The sequence below is a fragment of the Pyrus communis genome, chromosome 5 (assembly GCF_041283825.1).
Source record: "Pyrus communis isolate YQ-2024b chromosome 5, ASM4128382v1, whole genome shotgun sequence".
In the NCBI taxonomy this organism is placed as follows: domain Eukaryota; kingdom Viridiplantae; phylum Streptophyta; class Magnoliopsida; order Rosales; family Rosaceae; genus Pyrus; species Pyrus communis.
The window spans coordinates 7,146,855-7,164,467 of record NC_142569.1 but is presented as its reverse complement, the minus strand read 5'-3'; the positions used below and the strand labels follow the sequence as shown (position 1 = coordinate 7,164,467).

Genomic DNA, 17,613 nt, shown 5'->3' with positions numbered 1-17,613 from the left:
TCTTGGGCTGGCAATCCCCCACGGACCCGGAGCTCAGGCCTCCACCTTCGGTCGGGCTAGCCCACGCTGGAGCTGATCCCCTGGCCCTCGGGCCCTTGTTCCGTCCACCTTCCCCCGAGCAAAAAGCCACGCTGGGCTTGCTCTAATAACTGAAGACCTGCAACTGAATCTCTCTCCTCTCACTGCCCTCCGCCGATGACACCCGATTCCGTTAAACCCCAAACAGACCCAAAATGCTGAGAAGTATTCGGCCCCGGCGGCCCCACCGACCCTGTTACGGCGTTTACATCTGCGCTGTTATCTCCGCTCTCCTCCTCCTCCTCTCCGTCTCTCTTCTCTACACTCGCCTCTCTCACTCCCAATCTCACCACTTCCAGCACCGCCACCAGAACCCCGATGCCCAATACGACGACGTTTCTCTCACCAACCCCCTCGTTTCCGACGAGGGCAACGACGTCGGCTCCATCGCCACCGAGGACAAGATCGACGAGCTCGACGACGTCGTAGAGGAGACGCCCAAAGACGAAGAGGTAGACGACGAGGACGACCCCCAATCGGAGATTTCGCAATCTAGAGTTTCCGGGTATGTATTCGATCACGTGACTGGGGTTATCAGGAGGGGTTTCAATAAGCGTAAAATTGAGGATTGGGAGGAGGATTACAATGGGTTTAACGTGGGATTGGGTGCATTGGATAAGAGCAAGGTGGCATTGGGATCGGACGATGTGCCGGTGGATATGGAGGTGCGGCGGAGGATGAGTGAGGTGGCAGGCATTGAGGACGCGCTTTTGCTGAAGGTGGGGAAGAGGGTTTCGCCGCTGAGGGAGGGATGGGGGGAGTGGTTTGATAAGAAAGGCGATTTCTTGAGGAGGGATAGGATGTTTAAGTCCAATCTGGAGATGCTGAATCCATTGCAGAATCCAATGCTGCAGGACCCTGATGCGGTTGGGATTACTTGGTTGACAAGGGGTGATAAGGTGCTGCAGAAATGGTGGCTGAATCACTTTAAGAAGGTCCCGTTTCTCGGGAAGAAGCCGTTGGAAGTTTCGGGGAGGCCCCGAGAAGTGAAGCTCCGGGAAAATGGTAGTGAGGGTAGGAAAATGGAGAGTGATAGTGTTGATGGTGTTGTGAATGGAAGGGGAAATGGAATAGGTGTAGGAACAGAACTTGATGAAAATGACAGTAAGGGGTTGAATTCAGGTTCAAATGGAAATTCTAGTACTGATAGGAATTTGTCTTACATGAGTAATGTGAGTGACAAAGCAATTGGGAACACCGTTGAACAAATTAGTAAGTCGGATCTGGATCAAGTGGGTGGCTTTAAGGATGAGTTTTCAGGTTTTATATATGCAGATGGCAAGAGATGGGGTTACTATCCCGGTTTGGATCCGTTTTTGTCATTCTCCGATTTTGTGGATGCGTTTTTCAGGAAGGGGAAATGTGAGATGAGGGTGTTTATGGTGTGGAATTCTCCCCCTTGGATGTATAGTGTAAGACAGCAGCGGGGGCTTGAGAGTGTACTGTTCCGTCATCGAGATGCCTGTGTTTTAGTGTTGTCTGAGACAATTGAGCTCGATTTCTTTAAAGATAACTTTTTGAAGGACGGGTACTTCTTCAAATTTTGCTTTTTTGATACATTTATTTGCTGATCTGCTAATGTTCATTTTTTGTACTGAGGCAATTCTTTTTTTATAGTTACAAAATTTCTGTTGCTATGCCAAATCTTGATGAATTATTAAGGGATACACCGACCCATATATTTGCTTCTGCCTGGTTCGAATGGAGAAAGACCAAGTATTATGCTACTCATTACAGTGAGCTTGTCCGCCTTGCTGCTCTCTACAAGTAAGTTTATTTAATTGTAGAGACGTCTTTATATGGGTCAGTCAATATTATTTTATTTTTAAATCCAATTGGGACGAATGTGAACATGATTGGGATGGAACAAAATAGTACGTACAGTCAGATTTGGGACTTTCTTTGACATACTTATCATACCGCTGAAGATAATGAATGAGAAATCTAAGTTCTTGTCAATTTACTTTAATCGTAGTTTAAGTTTGACTGTAGCTATTCAACCATGTCAATCTGATATGCTTATGTAGGCACAATTCAAGGCACTAACTTTCGTCTTCCTATCGTCAGGGTACACAAAGTTTAACAAGATAGAGTTGTGTTAGGATTCATAATTGATGTTAAATGCACAATCACATTCCGCTTTTGGCTAGGAACTTTCAACAGTTCAGAGTAGGAACTTAAACTAAGGGCTAAAAGCCTAAAAGTTTTAATATTTACCCCTTACCAATCTGTGGAGGAAGTAATTGGTAGAAATAGGATCAACGGAATATTTTAACTTGGTAGTTTCATTCATTATAGATATGTCAGAATGGAATTATTTCCCCTTTTATGTTTCTGTTTATCCATTTTATATTAATCTGGTATCTCATAAAAAAATAAAGAGATAAATTCTGTCAATTCGGCTTAGAAGAAGACTATCTGGCTGTTACTTGGTGAAGAAGAAAACTACAGCCATTAGCTGGACCTGCGTAATTGTAGTCATCCTTGCAATAATTTTCAAACATTCTTGGAGTGGGGCACTATTAGTTCTCCTTGTAGTTGCTAATGCTGTGAAAGGAGTTTAAACCTTAATCTTTCTTAATTGCATTTCATTTCTATTATTCTATACAATCATTTTTTATTTGTTTGTTGTAACAGAGCTGTGTGCTATAATTTTGTTGTAAAGACGGAAATCAAATGGTTTCTTTTCCTTTTCTGGAGTGGAGCGAAGTATGAAATATTGTTTCTGCAAAATGTAATTCCTCTTCCTGAATTTTTTGATTTTCCGTGCTCCATTTTCACTTTCAGCAAAAATTCTTAACAAATAAATGAGCTGAAGAGCTTTCATGGTATGTGCTTTAGCGGTTGAGTTTTAACAAATCAATGAGCTCCATTTTCACTTTCATCAAAAAATTCTTAAAAAAATAAATGAACTCAAGAGTTTTCATAGTATGTGTGAGCAGTTGAGTTTTAAAGAGACTGCAAGTTTTGCTACATGAGCTTGATTCAACTAAAGAAGATTTAAGTTTTCTGCTGAGCATATCATGGAAAACTTATCGCATGTGTTGAATTTTTAGGTTCAGAGTTTTCATTCTATATGGTATATGCCAAACTTAAGCATGGCCATTATCATCCTGTCTGATATGATCTGGTTCTGTGTTACGTATTGGATTTTAGATGCTGATATGTGTAAGCTACGTTAAACAGAATGGTGCATTAAACATAACTTCAACATTTTTCTGTTAAGCATAAAGATCTTCCTAACTTCATTTGTTGCATTTGCAGATATGGAGGAATATATCTTGATTCTGATATAATAGTTCTGAAGCCGTTATCTTCACTTTACAATTCTGTTGGTAAAGAGGATCGACCCTGGGGAAGTTCTTTGAATGGTGCTGTAATGGCATTTAATAGGAGGAGGTATGAACATGACTTCATCTCTAATTATGGGAATCAAAGTACTATTCAGTTGAAATCATTTTGAAACAGAACAGACTTGTATTTATCATCGAATTTTAATAACGAGGTTTGTTTTCATTTTATGGTTGGTTAAGTGTGCTTTTTATATGGGTGCACTGCGTAGAGTACTAGAGTTCTCACCTACTGCTGTCCCTTTACCTCATCCATCCTACTGGTTTAGGATTCATAAACAGAAGCTTTCAATGATTTCTTCTTGACATTACACCAAACCCTTAACCCTTGACCCTTGAAAATATCTATATTTGTTTGTGTGTGTACTGGGCTATATGTCTGCGTGTTTTATGCGTCTCAAAAATTCAAAATTGTTTTGAATTGCAAAACCTTTATTGTGTAAACACCAAAGAAAGAGAGTCCAGGAGAATCACATGGAAAATTAGGAAATTGAGTTATATTTGAAAATTTGAGTGGCACTGATGAGGAAAATTGTAACTAGTATATTTGACTTGTATGAAAATTTTGGATTTGATATTTGCTTCACTTTTCCATGCAGTCACTTCATAATGGAGTGCTTGAAAGAGTTTTATATGACATATGATGATACTCGTCTGAGATTTAATGGGGCTGATCTTTTGACAAGAGTTGCGCGAAGGTTTTTGAGTGGTCGTAATAAATCAGTTAGACAGCTGGAGCTGAAAGTGCAACCTTCTTTTGTATTTTTCCCAATCACCTCTCAGAATATCTCAAGGTAATCTTATATGAATTCTTTTCCAATGTGAGAGGAGTGTTGTGGGCTGGAGTGCCAATCGATCCACCTTGATTGCTACTCATTTCCTACAGCAGTCCTGGAACATTCATCCTGCATTGAAGAAAACCCCATCTTCTGATATTCTTACATTTACGAGTTTTATATTAGGATGCATGCTGGTGTATTTATTCAAATATTCTTGACCTCTTGTTCTTCGATGTAGTAGTTTTTAACTTTTGGTTTACAAATCTCCCATGCGCTTTCCTCCTAACTCAGTTGATGTGGAAACAGATACTTCACTGCACCGTCAACAGAGACTGAAAAGACTCAACAAGATGCCCTGTTCAGAAAGATTCTAGATGAGTCGTTAACATTCCATTTTTGGAACAGCTTGACATCTCCTCTCATTCCAGAGCCAGAGAGCGTTGCAGCCAGGCTTATTGACCACTCTTGTATCCGATGCACTGATGTGTTGTGAGTTAGCATAAATACTCTGTTTGGTCAATACTGAAAGGGCCGGATAACATCGCAGGTTTATCAAGTTTTCACTCCGGCCGATATTTAGAGGATAAGTATTTAACCTGTATTGGTGATCTGTCTGTTGAGGACATGAAAGCGCAAGCTCGTTCATGTAGTTGTAAGATCGTGTATCTTCTCTGTATGCTCATGAAAAGATAGAGTTCGTTACTTTGTGAAATGCTGGTGGAATCTCTGCTGTATCTTGGAAAATCTTTTTCACTCAAGTTAGTTAGGCGGCTCTTAGTCTGTGTCATTTGTCTTCCGAGTATAGAGCATCACCGGTTAAGGTTTGAATGCAACGTTGGTTCGGCCACCTGTTCACCTGTATTGAAGAGATTACTTGTTAATAGTTTACATGGTAATATATAAAGATGTCTTATTCTTTGTTATATACTCCTCTCTCTCTCTCTCTCTCTCTCTCTCCAATGTACATAATCTTAGGGGTGGGCATAAAAACCGCCACACCGCAAAACTGCATTGAACCGTATGAAAAAAAAAACGGAAAATAATCATGTTGACTGGGAAAGTCAACTTTGATTCAAAAATCGAACCGGACCGTTCAAACCGGTTTCGGTTCTAATTTCGAATGAACAAGAACTAGCTGGAACCTAACCGAACTAGCTGGAATCCAATTAGGGCTCACTCACCTCACTCACAGCCTCACATCCCCATTCCCCCATTTCACACAGTCGACCCCTCTTCCTTGTGGACGCTCTCCACGATGGAACTTCTCATGCATCAATGTCTTCCACCCAAATTAGTTCTGCTGGAGTTCCCCTTGAACAACAAACTTTGGGGAATAACCTGTTAAAGGAGGAGTTTGGGAGTTCTCTGCCATTTCAAACAAATTGGCAGGTATTTAATAGCTTCTGTGATTTTTTTTTAATCTGTAGTTGGCATGCTCGTTAGCTTATATTATTTGGGCTTATTGATATAGATAATTGCTAAAATGAGGTGCAATGCTTCTTCCATGTGTATGCCCTGGGTTCTTATATCTTATAAACAGCATGGATTTCTCAAATTATGACATAAGAACTACGTTAATTTTCTAATTGTTACATTCTTTATCCAGTTTCCTTTGGGAGACAATTGTTCCATAAGCATGATTACTCTGATCAAGTCTAACTATTAGTTAGACATTGTACATCGTGCTTAGGACTTCTAACAATACTAACATGTTCCACTCACGGAGAAGAAAAGAAACCTACTATCAAATGTTATATCTTATATTTGTTCTTTGGTATCTGTCTTCCAACTCAATTTCAATAATTGAGTAAGGCTACTATCAAATGTTATATTGTCTCCATTTAAGCTTAGTATTTGGAATCGTAAATCGGCGAGAACCGAATCGGAACTAGAGTAGACTGAACAGTATGGTTCTAGTAATAAATTTAAGTAGAATCGCACCAAACCTAACCGTTGATATTTTCCGGTTCCGGTTCCGATTTAAGGGTGGAACCACATCGCACTGTGCCCACCCCTACATAATCTTATTTATTCATATGGCGCTACAATTGCAAATAGTTCCTTTACAAGGGCACTGTATTTCTACAACAATGATGCATTACATAAAAAAAAAAAAAAAAAAAAGCAGCCTATAAATAGAACAAGCAAAGCATGAAAGTGCTTTTGTCTAGTCTCCTTTAAAATCGCTAATAATTCCCAACAAATCAAGCAGGCCAAATCCCCAATCCCTTTACCAGTAGGGCCATCCACCCTTTTGATTCATTAGATTACATCTCTCTCTCTCTCTCTCTCTCTTCCGCCTCTGACCTCAAAAGCAAGAAAGAGATCCATAAGTACTTTTGCACAAAAGCATTAAGCAGCTGTTAACCACAGTTCCTTCCTCCTCCTAGTCCATAGCATTGGGACCAAAGCATCTTCTTTTAACAGGGTTCCAAATCCACTGCACCAGAAACTTCCTTCCTTTCACCCCATTCACATTGAACCCATTTCCCCATTTGTCCTTTGAAACAACCCCTACATACCCTCCACCCCCACCACTCCCATACACCCCCATACACAAGTCAGCAATTTCTGTCGGTGCAGTCGGATCATCACCTGCGTACCACGCATTCACAAGCGGGTTACTCGATACCTCCGCTAGCTCATGAGCTATCACGCTTATCATCCCATCAGCGCCCGCGTCCCCATTGGGCGCGCGCATAATGTTGTTGCCTCCAGGTGTGCCTGGTGGCGGCCGGCCTGAGTACTTGGGCCAGGCAAAAGGGTAGGCGCAGACGCCCGGACACTGACTCCCGCTATAACCCACCCATGCATACGGCACAGTCACACCAACTAGGGTTGGAAATGTGAAGTAGTGAAAACCACAAACCGCCCTGCAGAAGTCTTGAACCCTAACATCAGAAGAGCTCAAAATTAAGTAGACCCCGTTTCTCGGGTTGAGAGGCAAGGCTCCTCGATGTGAAGTGACGGCATTTTTTATGATGGACTGCATCGAAAGGCGGCTGAGATAGCTTCCATGGGAGTAGGAAGAATCGTAAAACTCGCCGGAGAGAGCAATGGTTCTAGTGATGTTTGAGCCAGTCTGGTCAGTGTAGAGCCTCACAGTGCTCCACCAATCAGCAACAGAAGGGTACGGAGCAGGAGAGGAGAGAGAGTAGAGGAAGTCTCTAACGGTGGATTGGTGATTAGGGTTCCACTGGCCATACCATATAACATAAAGGTTGATAGGAGAAGCAAGGACAGGACCCATGTGGTACTGAAGGTCCACCAGATCAGATGAACCCTCGTAGTTTTTGGCCTGGTTGAATTGTCTGTTTTGGCTCCATGAATATTGAGCCAAAGTTGTGGAGAAAAAGAGGGAAGAGAGGAAGAAGAAAGTGCAAAGTTCCAGGTTTTGCATCTTTAATGGTATGTGGTGTTTGTGGGTGGTGAGAGTGGGGAGGTTCTTATAGATAGGGAAAGTTGAAACCAATGAAAGTAAATAATGGGGTGGGTGGTGATGAGCAGTTTTTTGCATGTTTGCATAATTTCAAGGTCTTGTCTACTTTTTAATGATAACTATGCTGTTCACCTTTTCTTTTCTTTATGGGAGCCTTTTTCTCTTAAATATACACTCTTATTTATTTTTTACAATAGAATCTTAAGAAATTAATGAAGAATTGTTGCTTAACTATGATTTAGTGGTATTTCTTTATATTTGTAAATGAGAGATTTTAAGTTTGATTCTTGCAAATACGATTTTGAATCACATTATTATGGCTAGCCCAGAGACTTAGCCTACTCTAGAATTAAGTAACAAAAATAAATGAATAATAAGATGTGCATAAGGAGAAAGCAGGTACAAATATTTTACTCGATTGTTATTTTAATATGTAAGCTCTATTCTGAACGGATAGAACTATGAGCGCCAATTTTATTGCACTCAACTGTAATGACACTATATATAAGGAGTTTTGTATTCTATAGTTTGGGTTTTAAGCGTTTCTTACTAACATGGTTAGGTTTAAGAGACTAATTAATGAAATAAAAAGAACTCTCTGGTATTCTTATTCCCATATTAATTAGAATAAAGGTGTTATGCTAATCAACCTTTTTATGTATAAAGCCTACACTTAGGGTAGAAGATTGGGATCATAGAAGAAACTGTCTGTTTGTCCCCAAAACAGTTATGGCACTAATTTTTATATCTGATTCTCTCTCTCTTTCTCTTAGATTTTTCTTGTCTTTCCATGTAATTTGATACTTCCATTGGGTTTGTGTATGATGATAACCTTGGTTATTGCCAAACTTCACATCTTCTTTTAACACAAAACTTATGCTTCAGTAGTTGGCCACATATTATGGTTCTAGCTCATAAACTAAATTATCATTTGGGTAATATAAGCAACCTGACTATCTTCCAATGATTTAAAAAAATCACCATTTATTTCAGTTTACCCTAACAATCGATAATATTTTGTGAGAAACGCTTAACGAGTCAAAAAAAAAAAAAAAAACCCGCTTAGCTGATAGGCTATGGTAGTCAAGTACAATAACAATCAGGTGCATAAATTTTTTTTTTTTTTTTTTTTTTTTTGCCTTCAAAACGGAGCTTTAAGTGCTTTTGATGTTTGAACTAATCAAGAGTTTTAAGCACTGCCAATTATCCTTAAAGAAGAATCGTCCCACACGGTTTTCTATCTTTTTTCAATCAGAAGTTAAAACACTCACCAAACTGTGATTAGGATTCAGGATAAAGTTGTTCACAAGAATAAAGAAGAAGAAGAAGAAAAATGATGAGGGTCAAATCCAAGTGTTAAAAAAATGAATGATCGGTGTGGAAAAAAGCAAAGTATGTGATGGCTTTCCATAATTTTCTCCCTTTTCGACTACACCCCTTCCTTTTCATGATCATTGACTATATATGTTCTTCGTTTGCATTAGTTAATAAATCAAATGCATGATGTAGTGTTTTCTTATGAAATTCCTCAGAAATATTCAACGACCAAATTGTTTTCTTTCTCAAAAAGTTAATTTATGTAAACCAGTGATAGTAGTTAATAGCAACAAGAAACACTTAAAAGAATTCAATTACAATATATATATATATATATATATATATATATATATATATATATATATTAGCTTATCAAATATATAATAGATGGTGCAAGAGTTTTTTTTTTCTCCTTCAAAACGATGCTTCAAGTATTTTAATTGTGAAAAAAGAGTTTTGAAGAGTTGATTTGTGAATCATGCATATATAAATGTCTATCAAAATATCGAAAGTTTATGGTTAAATGTATTTGCATTAATCATGCAAATTGTGGGAGCATTGCATATATTCAACTCTCATCAGCCCTTAAAAATAGGGCTGGATTGGATTCTTAAAGGAAAATGCTCAAAAGAAGGGAACTGTGTGTTGTTGGCTTGCTGCCATTTAATCATCACAAAGGTCATCCACTTGAGTGCCAAATGCCACAATGCTTTTCGGAGTTGGATTCTTTCACTTCCTATTCTCATCTCCTTCTCTCCTCTTCTCACACTTTATTTTTTTGTCTTATTGTCTCTATAAAAAAATCAATATAAGATGTTAATGTGGCTTAATCGTAACCGTTTAAGTAAAAGGAAAGAGAAGGGGAGAGAATCCTCAATTTGATTTATTAGTTCAAGTAGGAGGGGAAGGAAGGGAAGAGAGATTAAGAGGGGATAATCCTCCATGCTTTTCAGATACCCTTGCGAGAGGCACTCAATTTGGTTTATTAGTGCATGTCTTGCACTTTTTCATGGACTATTAGATGGAAGGTTTATTGATCTGAAATATCACAATGCAACACTAGAAATATGATAATTCCCCTGTGAATTGTGCCAATCCCATATACTGGAGGGTTTTCATGTTTGGAAGTACTTTTAAAGTTCTAGAAACGCTTGTAGCATTTTATATGTTGAAGGCACTTCTTGCAACATTGGTAGAAAAACTTAAAAACACTTTTTGTGATAATCACATATTACGTGTTTTTCTGGAAGTAAACTATTTTAATTAAAGCGCTTATAAACAGAAGTGACTCATATTGCAATAGTCATATACAAACCTTAGAGGTATTTTATAAATGTAATTGGATTATAATTTTTTTAGTGTGCTTCTACTATAAGCGCTTTTGAAGTGCTTCTAATAAAATGCAATCCTACACAAACATCAAACATATTTACCATAAAAAAGGGAAGAACAACAACCACGCCTTATCTCATCAAGTGAGATCGGCTATTATGAATCATATCATAGGATTTAACGTGAAGAACAAAGTGTCGGTTTTTGACTACCTCACGCACTCCCCCTTCTCCTTTATCCGGGCTTGGAACTAGTAACGTAAGATAAACTTACACGGGTGGCGTTTACCATATAAATGGGAGCATAATGAGAAATTAAAAGCTAGTGCACGACAGTCTAAGATAATTTTACACATGCAGAATTACCATATAAAAGGGAGCATACTGAGAAATAAAAATCTAGCCACTACAATATGAGATAAACTTAGACAGGAGAAGTTTACCATACAAAAGGAAGCATAATGCAAAAATAAAAATCTAGTGCACTATATATGTTCATTACAGCATCATAAATACCCCCAAGAGAATAATTACAATGGATTATGGTGAGTTCTTTTGTCTTTTTCACCATAGCTAGAAATGGTGGTTAGATGGATCTTGGAAGATATTAATTTTCTTGTAAATGAATGTGATTTAGTTAATGTTGTCATTACATTTGCTATAAAACTAGTCATTGCTAATGAAAGGTGAAGTTTACCTTGAAAATTTTGGAAGTTCACATGCATATTAAATAAGTTAGGTATATATTCAGTATTAAAACGAAACCAACATTTTTGTATTGTGAGCTCAAATCCGGTCATATTTTTTTCTCACATATGAATTTAGGGTAGTGCTATCAACATACTTATTTTTCGATCGTCGAAATGAATAAATTGAAGAAAATCAATGAATCAGAATTAACAAGAGTGTATAAGAGGTAAAAAATAGTGTGTGAATAACACTATCCTAAATTTAACTTATACTTTCACATTGTATGTATTAGGGTACTACAATTAAAATAATTAATCTGATCCGAAAAGAGTGAATAATACACAATTGTACATCAACAGATTCAAATCTATAAAATTACAAAAATTAATTGCAGCCATAAAACCAATAAACAAATAAAAAAGAGTTTTGATTGCTAGAAATATGTTCATCAAAGAAAAGCCCAATATTCAAATTCGTACAGGCCCGGCCCGTCCAAATTAATGAAAATAATAATTCAAAGGAAAAAAAAAAAAAAAAAACTTGAAAGCTACGAAGATTGGTGGGCAGTGGAACCAAACGAACTGAGAAACTTCATGGTTTCTCTGCGAATTCTGAGAACCCATGAACTCCAACTGAAGCTATTATCCCCTGCTTCAACCCCCATTTCTCTATTCTACACCCTCTTCTCTCTCAGAACACTCTCTTCCTACACTCACTATGATGACCAAAACTCCACCACCACTCCCACCGCCACCGCCGCCGCCGCTTCTTCTCAATCGCAGTCACTTGTCAGCTCGATCTGCTCATTGGTATACCAATCCTATTCCCCGCAAACCCATCTGAGATCTTCGCCTCCGAAGCTCAATCTCGACTTAAATCCTGAATCTTTGACCCACGAGCAGGCCATTTCCGTCGTTGCTTCACTGGCTCAGGAAGCAGGTTCCATGGCGGCGCTGAGTTTCTTTTACTGGGCAATTGGGTTTCCCAAGTTTCGATATTTCATGCGGCTTTACATATTCTGCGCAATGGCGATACTTCGCAATGGGAATCTGGAGAGAGCCCATGAGGTGGTTCATTGTATGGTGATGAATTTCGCTGAGATTGAGAGGTTGAAGGAGGCTGCTGATATGGTCTTTGAGATACAGAATCAGGGTCTTGCGTTGAGTACTCGGACGTTGAATTGTGTTCTTGGGATTGCTTGCGATTTGGGTTTGGTTGATTATGCAGAGAATCTGTTCGAGGAAATGTGTGAGAGAGGTGTGTCTCCTGATTCCTTGAGCTATAAGTCTATGGTTGTTGGGTTTTGTAGGAACGGGAGGGTTTTGGACGTGGATAGGTGGTTGAGTAAGATGCTCGAGAGAGGTTTTGTTTTGGATAATGCATCGTTTACTTTGATCATAAACATGTTTTGCGAGAAGGGTCTTGTAGGTCGAGCGTCTTGGTGTTTTGATAAGATGATTAGAATGGGTGTGAAGCCGAATTTGATTAATTTCACGACGATGATTAATGGGTTGTGCAAGAGGGGCAGCATTAAACAAGCATTTGAAATGTTGGAGGAAATGGTGAGGAAAGGTTGGAAGCCGAATGTGTATACACACACAGCATTGATTCATGGGCTCTGCGAGAAAGGCTGGACTGAAAGGGCGTTTAGACTGTTTCTTAAGCTTGTCCGGAGCGATAATCACAAGCCAAATGTACATACATATACTGCTATGATCAGTGGATATTGCCAAGAGGACAAAATGAGCCGCGCAGAGATGCTATTGAGCAGGATGAAGGAACAAGGATTAGTTCCTAGCACCAACACGTATACTACTCTAGTTTCAGGGCATTGTAAAGCTGGGAACTTTGAAAGAGCATATGAATTTATGGATATAATGGATAAGGAAGGATTGCCTCCTAATATCTATACATACAATGCAGTAATTGACAGTCTCTGTAAAAGGGGAAGGGTTGAAGAAGCAAATAAACTGATTAGGAAGGCCATTCGCCGAGGATTGGCAGCTGATAGGGTCACGTATACAATTTTCATATCTGAGCACTGCAAACGGGCTGATATTAATGGGGCCCTGGTGTTTTTTACTAAGATGGTGAAGGTTGGATTGCAGCCTGATATACATTTGTATACAACTTTGATTGCTGCCTACTGCAGGCAAAAGAAAATGAAAGAAAGCGAGAAACTTCTTGAGTTTGCTGTCAGGGCTGACTTGATTCCCACCAAGGAAACCTATACATCCATGATTTGTGGGCATTGTCGGGATGGAAATATTGCTTCTGCTATTAAGTATTTCCAAAGGATGGGTGACCATGGTTGTGCGCCTGATAGTATTACTTACGGTGCTCTGATAAGTGGGCTCTGTAAGGACAAGAAATTGGAAGAGGCTCGTAGGTTATATGATACCATGATGGACAAAGGGCTATCGCCCTGTGAAGTCTCTAGATTTACATTAGCTTACAAGTACTGCATGAAAGATGACTCTGCCGCTGCTATGATCATGTTAGAAAGGCTAGAAAAGAAGCTCTGGATCCGCACGGTGAATACATTAGTCAGGAAGCTTTGTAGTGAGAAGAAAGTAGGGATAGCAGCATTGTTCTTTCATAAATTAGTAGACAAGGACCAAAACGTGGACCGTGTGACATTGGCAGCGTTTATGACAGCATGCTGTGAGAGCAACAAGTATGCTCTCGTTTCAGATTTGACTGAGAGGATCTCAAAAGGAATTGGCTAGCAGCTGAAATATATTGAAAACTAGCTGTTTTATTGGCTACCAAAATCTGGTGGCCTTCAGAAGTTGAACTGCTGAAGCAGGTCTCCCTTTCATAGGTGATGACAGCGTTGCCATCTCCATTTGTAAGTGAAAGGGTCGAAGCGCAACCGGCAGGCTAAGCCAATGATTCTTCCTGCTTCCGCCATGCAATCTTGTTGCATTTTGCCTTCTTGTTAAGTTGGAGAGAGGGATTGTTTTTCACTTTATCCTTTGTAATGAGGTAAAGCATAAATGGCTTGAAGGGATTTCACATTAATCAGCAGTGTTTGAATTTATGGCGTATACTTCACAATAACGTTACGGGAAAATTTTCACACCTTTTTTTCCCAGTTTGCTAGCCTGTGTTAATCTTTGAAGAGTTTTGAGATTTTAAATAATTTTTTTGTATAATCTACGTGGCACTATATTATTGAACTTCTGGGTTATGTATTTTGCCACATCAGCTTACTAACATAAACATTAACAGAAGTCTAAAAAAAGGACCAAATTGATGTACGGCAGTGAAACTTAGAGACTAAATTGATCAATTAGTTCAATTTCAGAGACCATTTACGATAAAAACATCTCAACCCCCACTTAGAAAGCCCCACGTGCCACTCACGTGTGACGCAACAGCTTACGACTTCGACCCAACAGCTTACGACTTCAACGCAACGGCTTACGACTTCAATCTTCAAAGCGTTGATTCATGGCACATTGGCTTATTGGCATGTATATATGTATATATATATATATACACGACGCAGACAAAGAGGAAACAATACACCGAGAAGACTTCCAAAATCTGTATTTATAGCTACCGGGTCTGACCGGAGCTACATCTCCTTCTCCCAGTCTCTCCCGTCAGATCCTCCCCTTGAAGTTGAAGGTAACTATAAACTTTTTTCATTTATTTAGAGTCGTTGGTTTGATAACCATTTCAGTTTTTATTTTTGAAAACTAAAAACTCGTTTGGTAACTGTTTATGGTCGTTGAAGCAAAAACAGTACAATTCTTTTCAGTTGGATTTCATCTGAGTTTTAGTTGCTTGTTTCGTTGATCGATTACTGTAGGTGTTCTTGTGTTTTCTTAAATTGATTCATTTGGTGATTGTGAATTGTTCAATAACTGTACAGAACTGGAAACCAAATATGAACAGGATTAGTTAGAACTTTTTCAAGAAATATTATTCAGTGGGTTAAGAATTTTACATAGATCGTCCGTTGACTACGAAGAACAAAGAGTGTGGCTTAAGTTTCATAGTCAGACTTTGGAAGGGTAAAAATTTCCTTTGAGTTCTAATCAAGGTTTGACTTTCGAGTTGTAGCTGGATTGAAGACTGTAGGATGATATGTATATATATACATATATATATATATATATATGCTTCAAGTCATATAATTTTAATCAAACGATAGGAAGGGAAACTGATTACTTCGTGTGTTTGATTCTTCAGACCGCTATCAGATGGCTCAAACCACGGAGATATCACAATCCGGTGCATTTTTGAGAACTGCTTCTGTATTCCGTAACTTCATTTCACGGGACCCAAATTCGCAGTTTCCGGCAGAACCTGGGAGATATCATCTGTATATCTCATATGGTTGCCCTTGGGCTTCTAGGTGCCTCGCATACTTGAAAATCAAAGGACTTGAGAAAGCCATCGGCTTTACGGTATAGCACTTTATATTAGATTATTACTTATTAGATTTTCATTGTATGAGACAAATTAATCTTGTATATATGCTTGCTTTGCCCAGTCAGTCAGACCAACATGGGGAAGAACAAAAGAAACCGATGAGCATATGGGGTGGGTTTTTCCTGCTTCAGATACCGAGGTAGCTGGAGCTGAACCGGACCCTTTGAATGGAGCAAAAAGTATTAAAGAACTTTACGAACTTGCAAGCACACAGTATACCGGAAAGTACACAGTTCCAGTATGTTCACTCATATTATGTGGCCTTCTCATTTTTCTTTTCCCTTCGCTGTTGTTATTCTGGTTGTTCCTCTCTTAGATTTTTGACTTTTTCTGTAACTAAGTGATCGATCTTTTTACTTTTGTAGGTTCTATGGGATAAAAAACTTAAAACAATTGTCAATAACGAGAGTGCAGAGATTATTCGTATGTTCAATACTGAATTCAATGATATAGCTGAAAACGCATCTTTGGACTTGTATCCTCCTCACTTGCAATCTCAAATCGATCAGACGAATGAATGGATATATGACAAGATAAATAACGGTGTCTATAAATGTGGGTTTGCGAGGAATCAGGAGCCTTATGAAGAGGTATATTTTGCAAGCTGTAATTACGACTCTGCAGGTTCTGGTGTTTACATTATCTTTAAGGACTATTTGTGCCATCTCAAATTCATTGTTTAATCTTTCTCTTCTCAGGCTGTGAAAGAATTGTTCGAAGCTTTGGATAAATGCGAGGAGATACTTAGCAAGCAACGATACTTGTGTGGGAACACATTGTCTGAAGCAGATATTCGGTTGTTTGTCACTCTTATAAGATTCGACGAGGTACTGATACTTGTTTCCTCAATCAAGATTTTATATTGTCAGAAAATTCTGCCAATTTCTTCTGCACCCACGTTGTTACATTGTCTTTAACGATACAATTTTTCCCATTGATGGCAGGCTTACGCAGTCAACTTCAAGTGCAACAAGAAACTGCTACGAGAATACCCAAATTTGTTTAACTACACGAAAGATATCTTCCAAGTTCCTGGAGTGAGCAGCTCTGTCAACATGGATCACATAAAGATAGGTTATTACGGCCTTCTGGCTGTCAATCCATCCGGAATAGTTCCTATCGGCCCAAATATCGACTACTCTTCTCCTCATGACAGAGACAGGTTTTCTACATAGTTTGTGTACACTGCAGCTTGGAGACCAAACTACATATCGCTTGTGTGTTGAGGTTGTGTGCTTTTGTTCTATTTGTAACGTGTGTTTTTGTACTTTTGAATCTTGCATCTTAACTTCTAGTAAAAAAGAATTGAGCTCTATCTAGTTAGAACTTATACATCATGCATTTCTCTCCCTCAAAATACATGTTACTAAATCCTGTTAACAATGCGATATTTATATTCCCTTTTTTGAAGTAGTTTATCATAAACTTAAATATGATGGATTAGGATTTCTAATGTTCAACATATGTTGCAATTAAGGCTAAAGTAGCACATGTTTATTGGTTCAGCGACATTCAATCCTTACTTTGTTGAATGAGGTGTTGAATTTAGATCTTATGAAAGACTGATGTAGGTAAGAAGAATGACTTAACTCAATACATGTAACTCAAAACTGAAATTTCATAAGAGTCAAAAAGTGTTCCAACTGTTACTAGAGTTGAACAAGAATATGATCCACAACCACAGTTACTCTCTGGTAAACTGTTAATTAACCCCCACACGATTCACCTAAACAAGAATATAATGTTATGTGTTAACCCTAGTTGAACATAATTGTTGGAGATGCTCTAAGTTTTCTACATAAGATCGCATGATGGAGAGCAACTTTCGTGTCAACAAGTATCATCGTCATGATGAATCATCCATCTATTTGAAGCACATTAATGGCTAAGAGATTTCCAAAATGAATGATTTTTTGCATATGTGATACTTAAATGATGATAAAAGAATTCCAAAACCACAAACTGAACCGTTCGGTGTGGTCCGATGTAGTTTGTGTTTTGGTTTTGGTTTTCAATTGCCCACTCCTAATTATCGCAGTCTTAAATTGAAGCTCCCTCCTCCTTCTTCTTCCTTCATTTGTAAACGTAGATCAGAGAAGGTATTGTAATCTCTCTCCTCATTTGTAATACGCAAAGAGATAAGATTGTCCTCTCTCTCCTCTCTCTCTCTCTAGCCCTCTCTC

The 17,613-nt window shown here is 38.6% G+C and overlaps 4 protein-coding genes across 6 annotated transcripts; 3 read left to right on the top strand and 1 right to left on the bottom strand.

The window, feature by feature from the left end:
* The first annotated feature begins 120 nt into the window (after positions 1–120).
* LOC137725749 (uncharacterized protein At4g19900-like) lies at positions 121–5,130 on the top strand. Of its 3 annotated transcripts, XR_015962443.1 has the most exons (6): positions 121–1,606; positions 1,696–1,845; positions 2,716–2,812; positions 3,343–3,477; positions 4,028–4,222; positions 4,514–5,130. XR_015962443.1 is itself a non-coding variant. In XM_088694002.1 (5 exons), exons 1-5 carry the CDS (start codon positions 234–236, stop codon positions 4,453–4,455), a joined length of 1,860 nt encoding a protein of 619 aa, XP_088550128.1. In that variant the 5' UTR covers positions 122–233; the 3' UTR covers positions 4,456–4,624. The 3 variants fall into 3 exon arrangements, 2 of the variants coding, with proteins under 2 accessions (XP_088550128.1, XP_068320626.2); XM_088694002.1 differs by lacking the exon at positions 2,716–2,812 and having other exon boundaries at positions 122–1,606; positions 4,449–4,624; XM_068464525.2 differs by lacking the exon at positions 2,716–2,812 and having other exon boundaries at positions 123–1,606.
* A 1,213-nt stretch (positions 5,131–6,343) lies between these two features.
* LOC137726665 (protein EXORDIUM-like 7) lies at positions 6,344–7,731 on the bottom strand. The gene has a single exon (XM_068465600.2). It carries the CDS (start codon positions 7,722–7,724, stop codon positions 6,594–6,596), a length of 1,131 nt encoding a protein of 376 aa, XP_068321701.2. The 5' UTR covers positions 7,725–7,731; the 3' UTR covers positions 6,344–6,593.
* Positions 7,732–11,526: 3,795 nt separating this feature from the next.
* Positions 11,527–14,008, top strand: LOC137725686 (pentatricopeptide repeat-containing protein At4g19890). The gene has a single exon (XM_068464455.2). The coding sequence runs from the start codon at positions 11,578–11,580 to the stop codon at positions 13,711–13,713; it is 2,136 nt and encodes a 711-aa protein (XP_068320556.2). The 5' UTR covers positions 11,527–11,577; the 3' UTR covers positions 13,714–14,008.
* On the top strand, positions 12,874–16,760 carry LOC137725687 (uncharacterized). The gene is made up of 6 exons (XM_068464456.2): positions 12,874–14,620; positions 15,188–15,405; positions 15,492–15,668; positions 15,796–16,020; positions 16,129–16,257; positions 16,375–16,760. The coding sequence occupies exons 1-6, from the start codon at positions 14,470–14,472 to the stop codon at positions 16,603–16,605; spliced, it is 1,131 nt and encodes a 376-aa protein (XP_068320557.2). The 5' UTR covers positions 12,874–14,469; the 3' UTR covers positions 16,606–16,760.
* Positions 16,761–17,613: the final 853 nt, after the last annotated feature.

Coding starts and splice junctions, on each gene's coding strand:
- LOC137725749 (XM_068464525.2), top strand. CDS start 234: ATGCTGAGAAGTATTCGGCCCCGGCGGCCCCACCGACCCTGTTACGGC. Junction 1,607..1,695: donor GATAACTTTTTGAAGGACGG/GTACTTCTTCAA, acceptor CTTTTTTTATAG/TTACAAAATTTCTGTTGCTA. Junction 1,846..3,342: donor CGCCTTGCTGCTCTCTACAA/GTAAGTTTATTT, acceptor TTGCATTTGCAG/ATATGGAGGAATATATCTTG.
- LOC137726665 (XM_068465600.2), bottom strand. CDS start 7,724: ATGCAAAAAACTGCTCATCACCACCCACCCCATTATTTACTTTCATTG.
- LOC137725686 (XM_068464455.2), top strand. CDS start 11,578: ATGGTTTCTCTGCGAATTCTGAGAACCCATGAACTCCAACTGAAGCTA.
- LOC137725687 (XM_068464456.2), top strand. CDS start 14,470: ATGTATATATATATATATACACGACGCAGACAAAGAGGAAACAATACA. Junction 14,621..15,187: donor TCCTCCCCTTGAAGTTGAAG/GTAACTATAAAC, acceptor TTGATTCTTCAG/ACCGCTATCAGATGGCTCAA. Junction 16,258..16,374: donor CTCTTATAAGATTCGACGAG/GTACTGATACTT, acceptor CATTGATGGCAG/GCTTACGCAGTCAACTTCAA.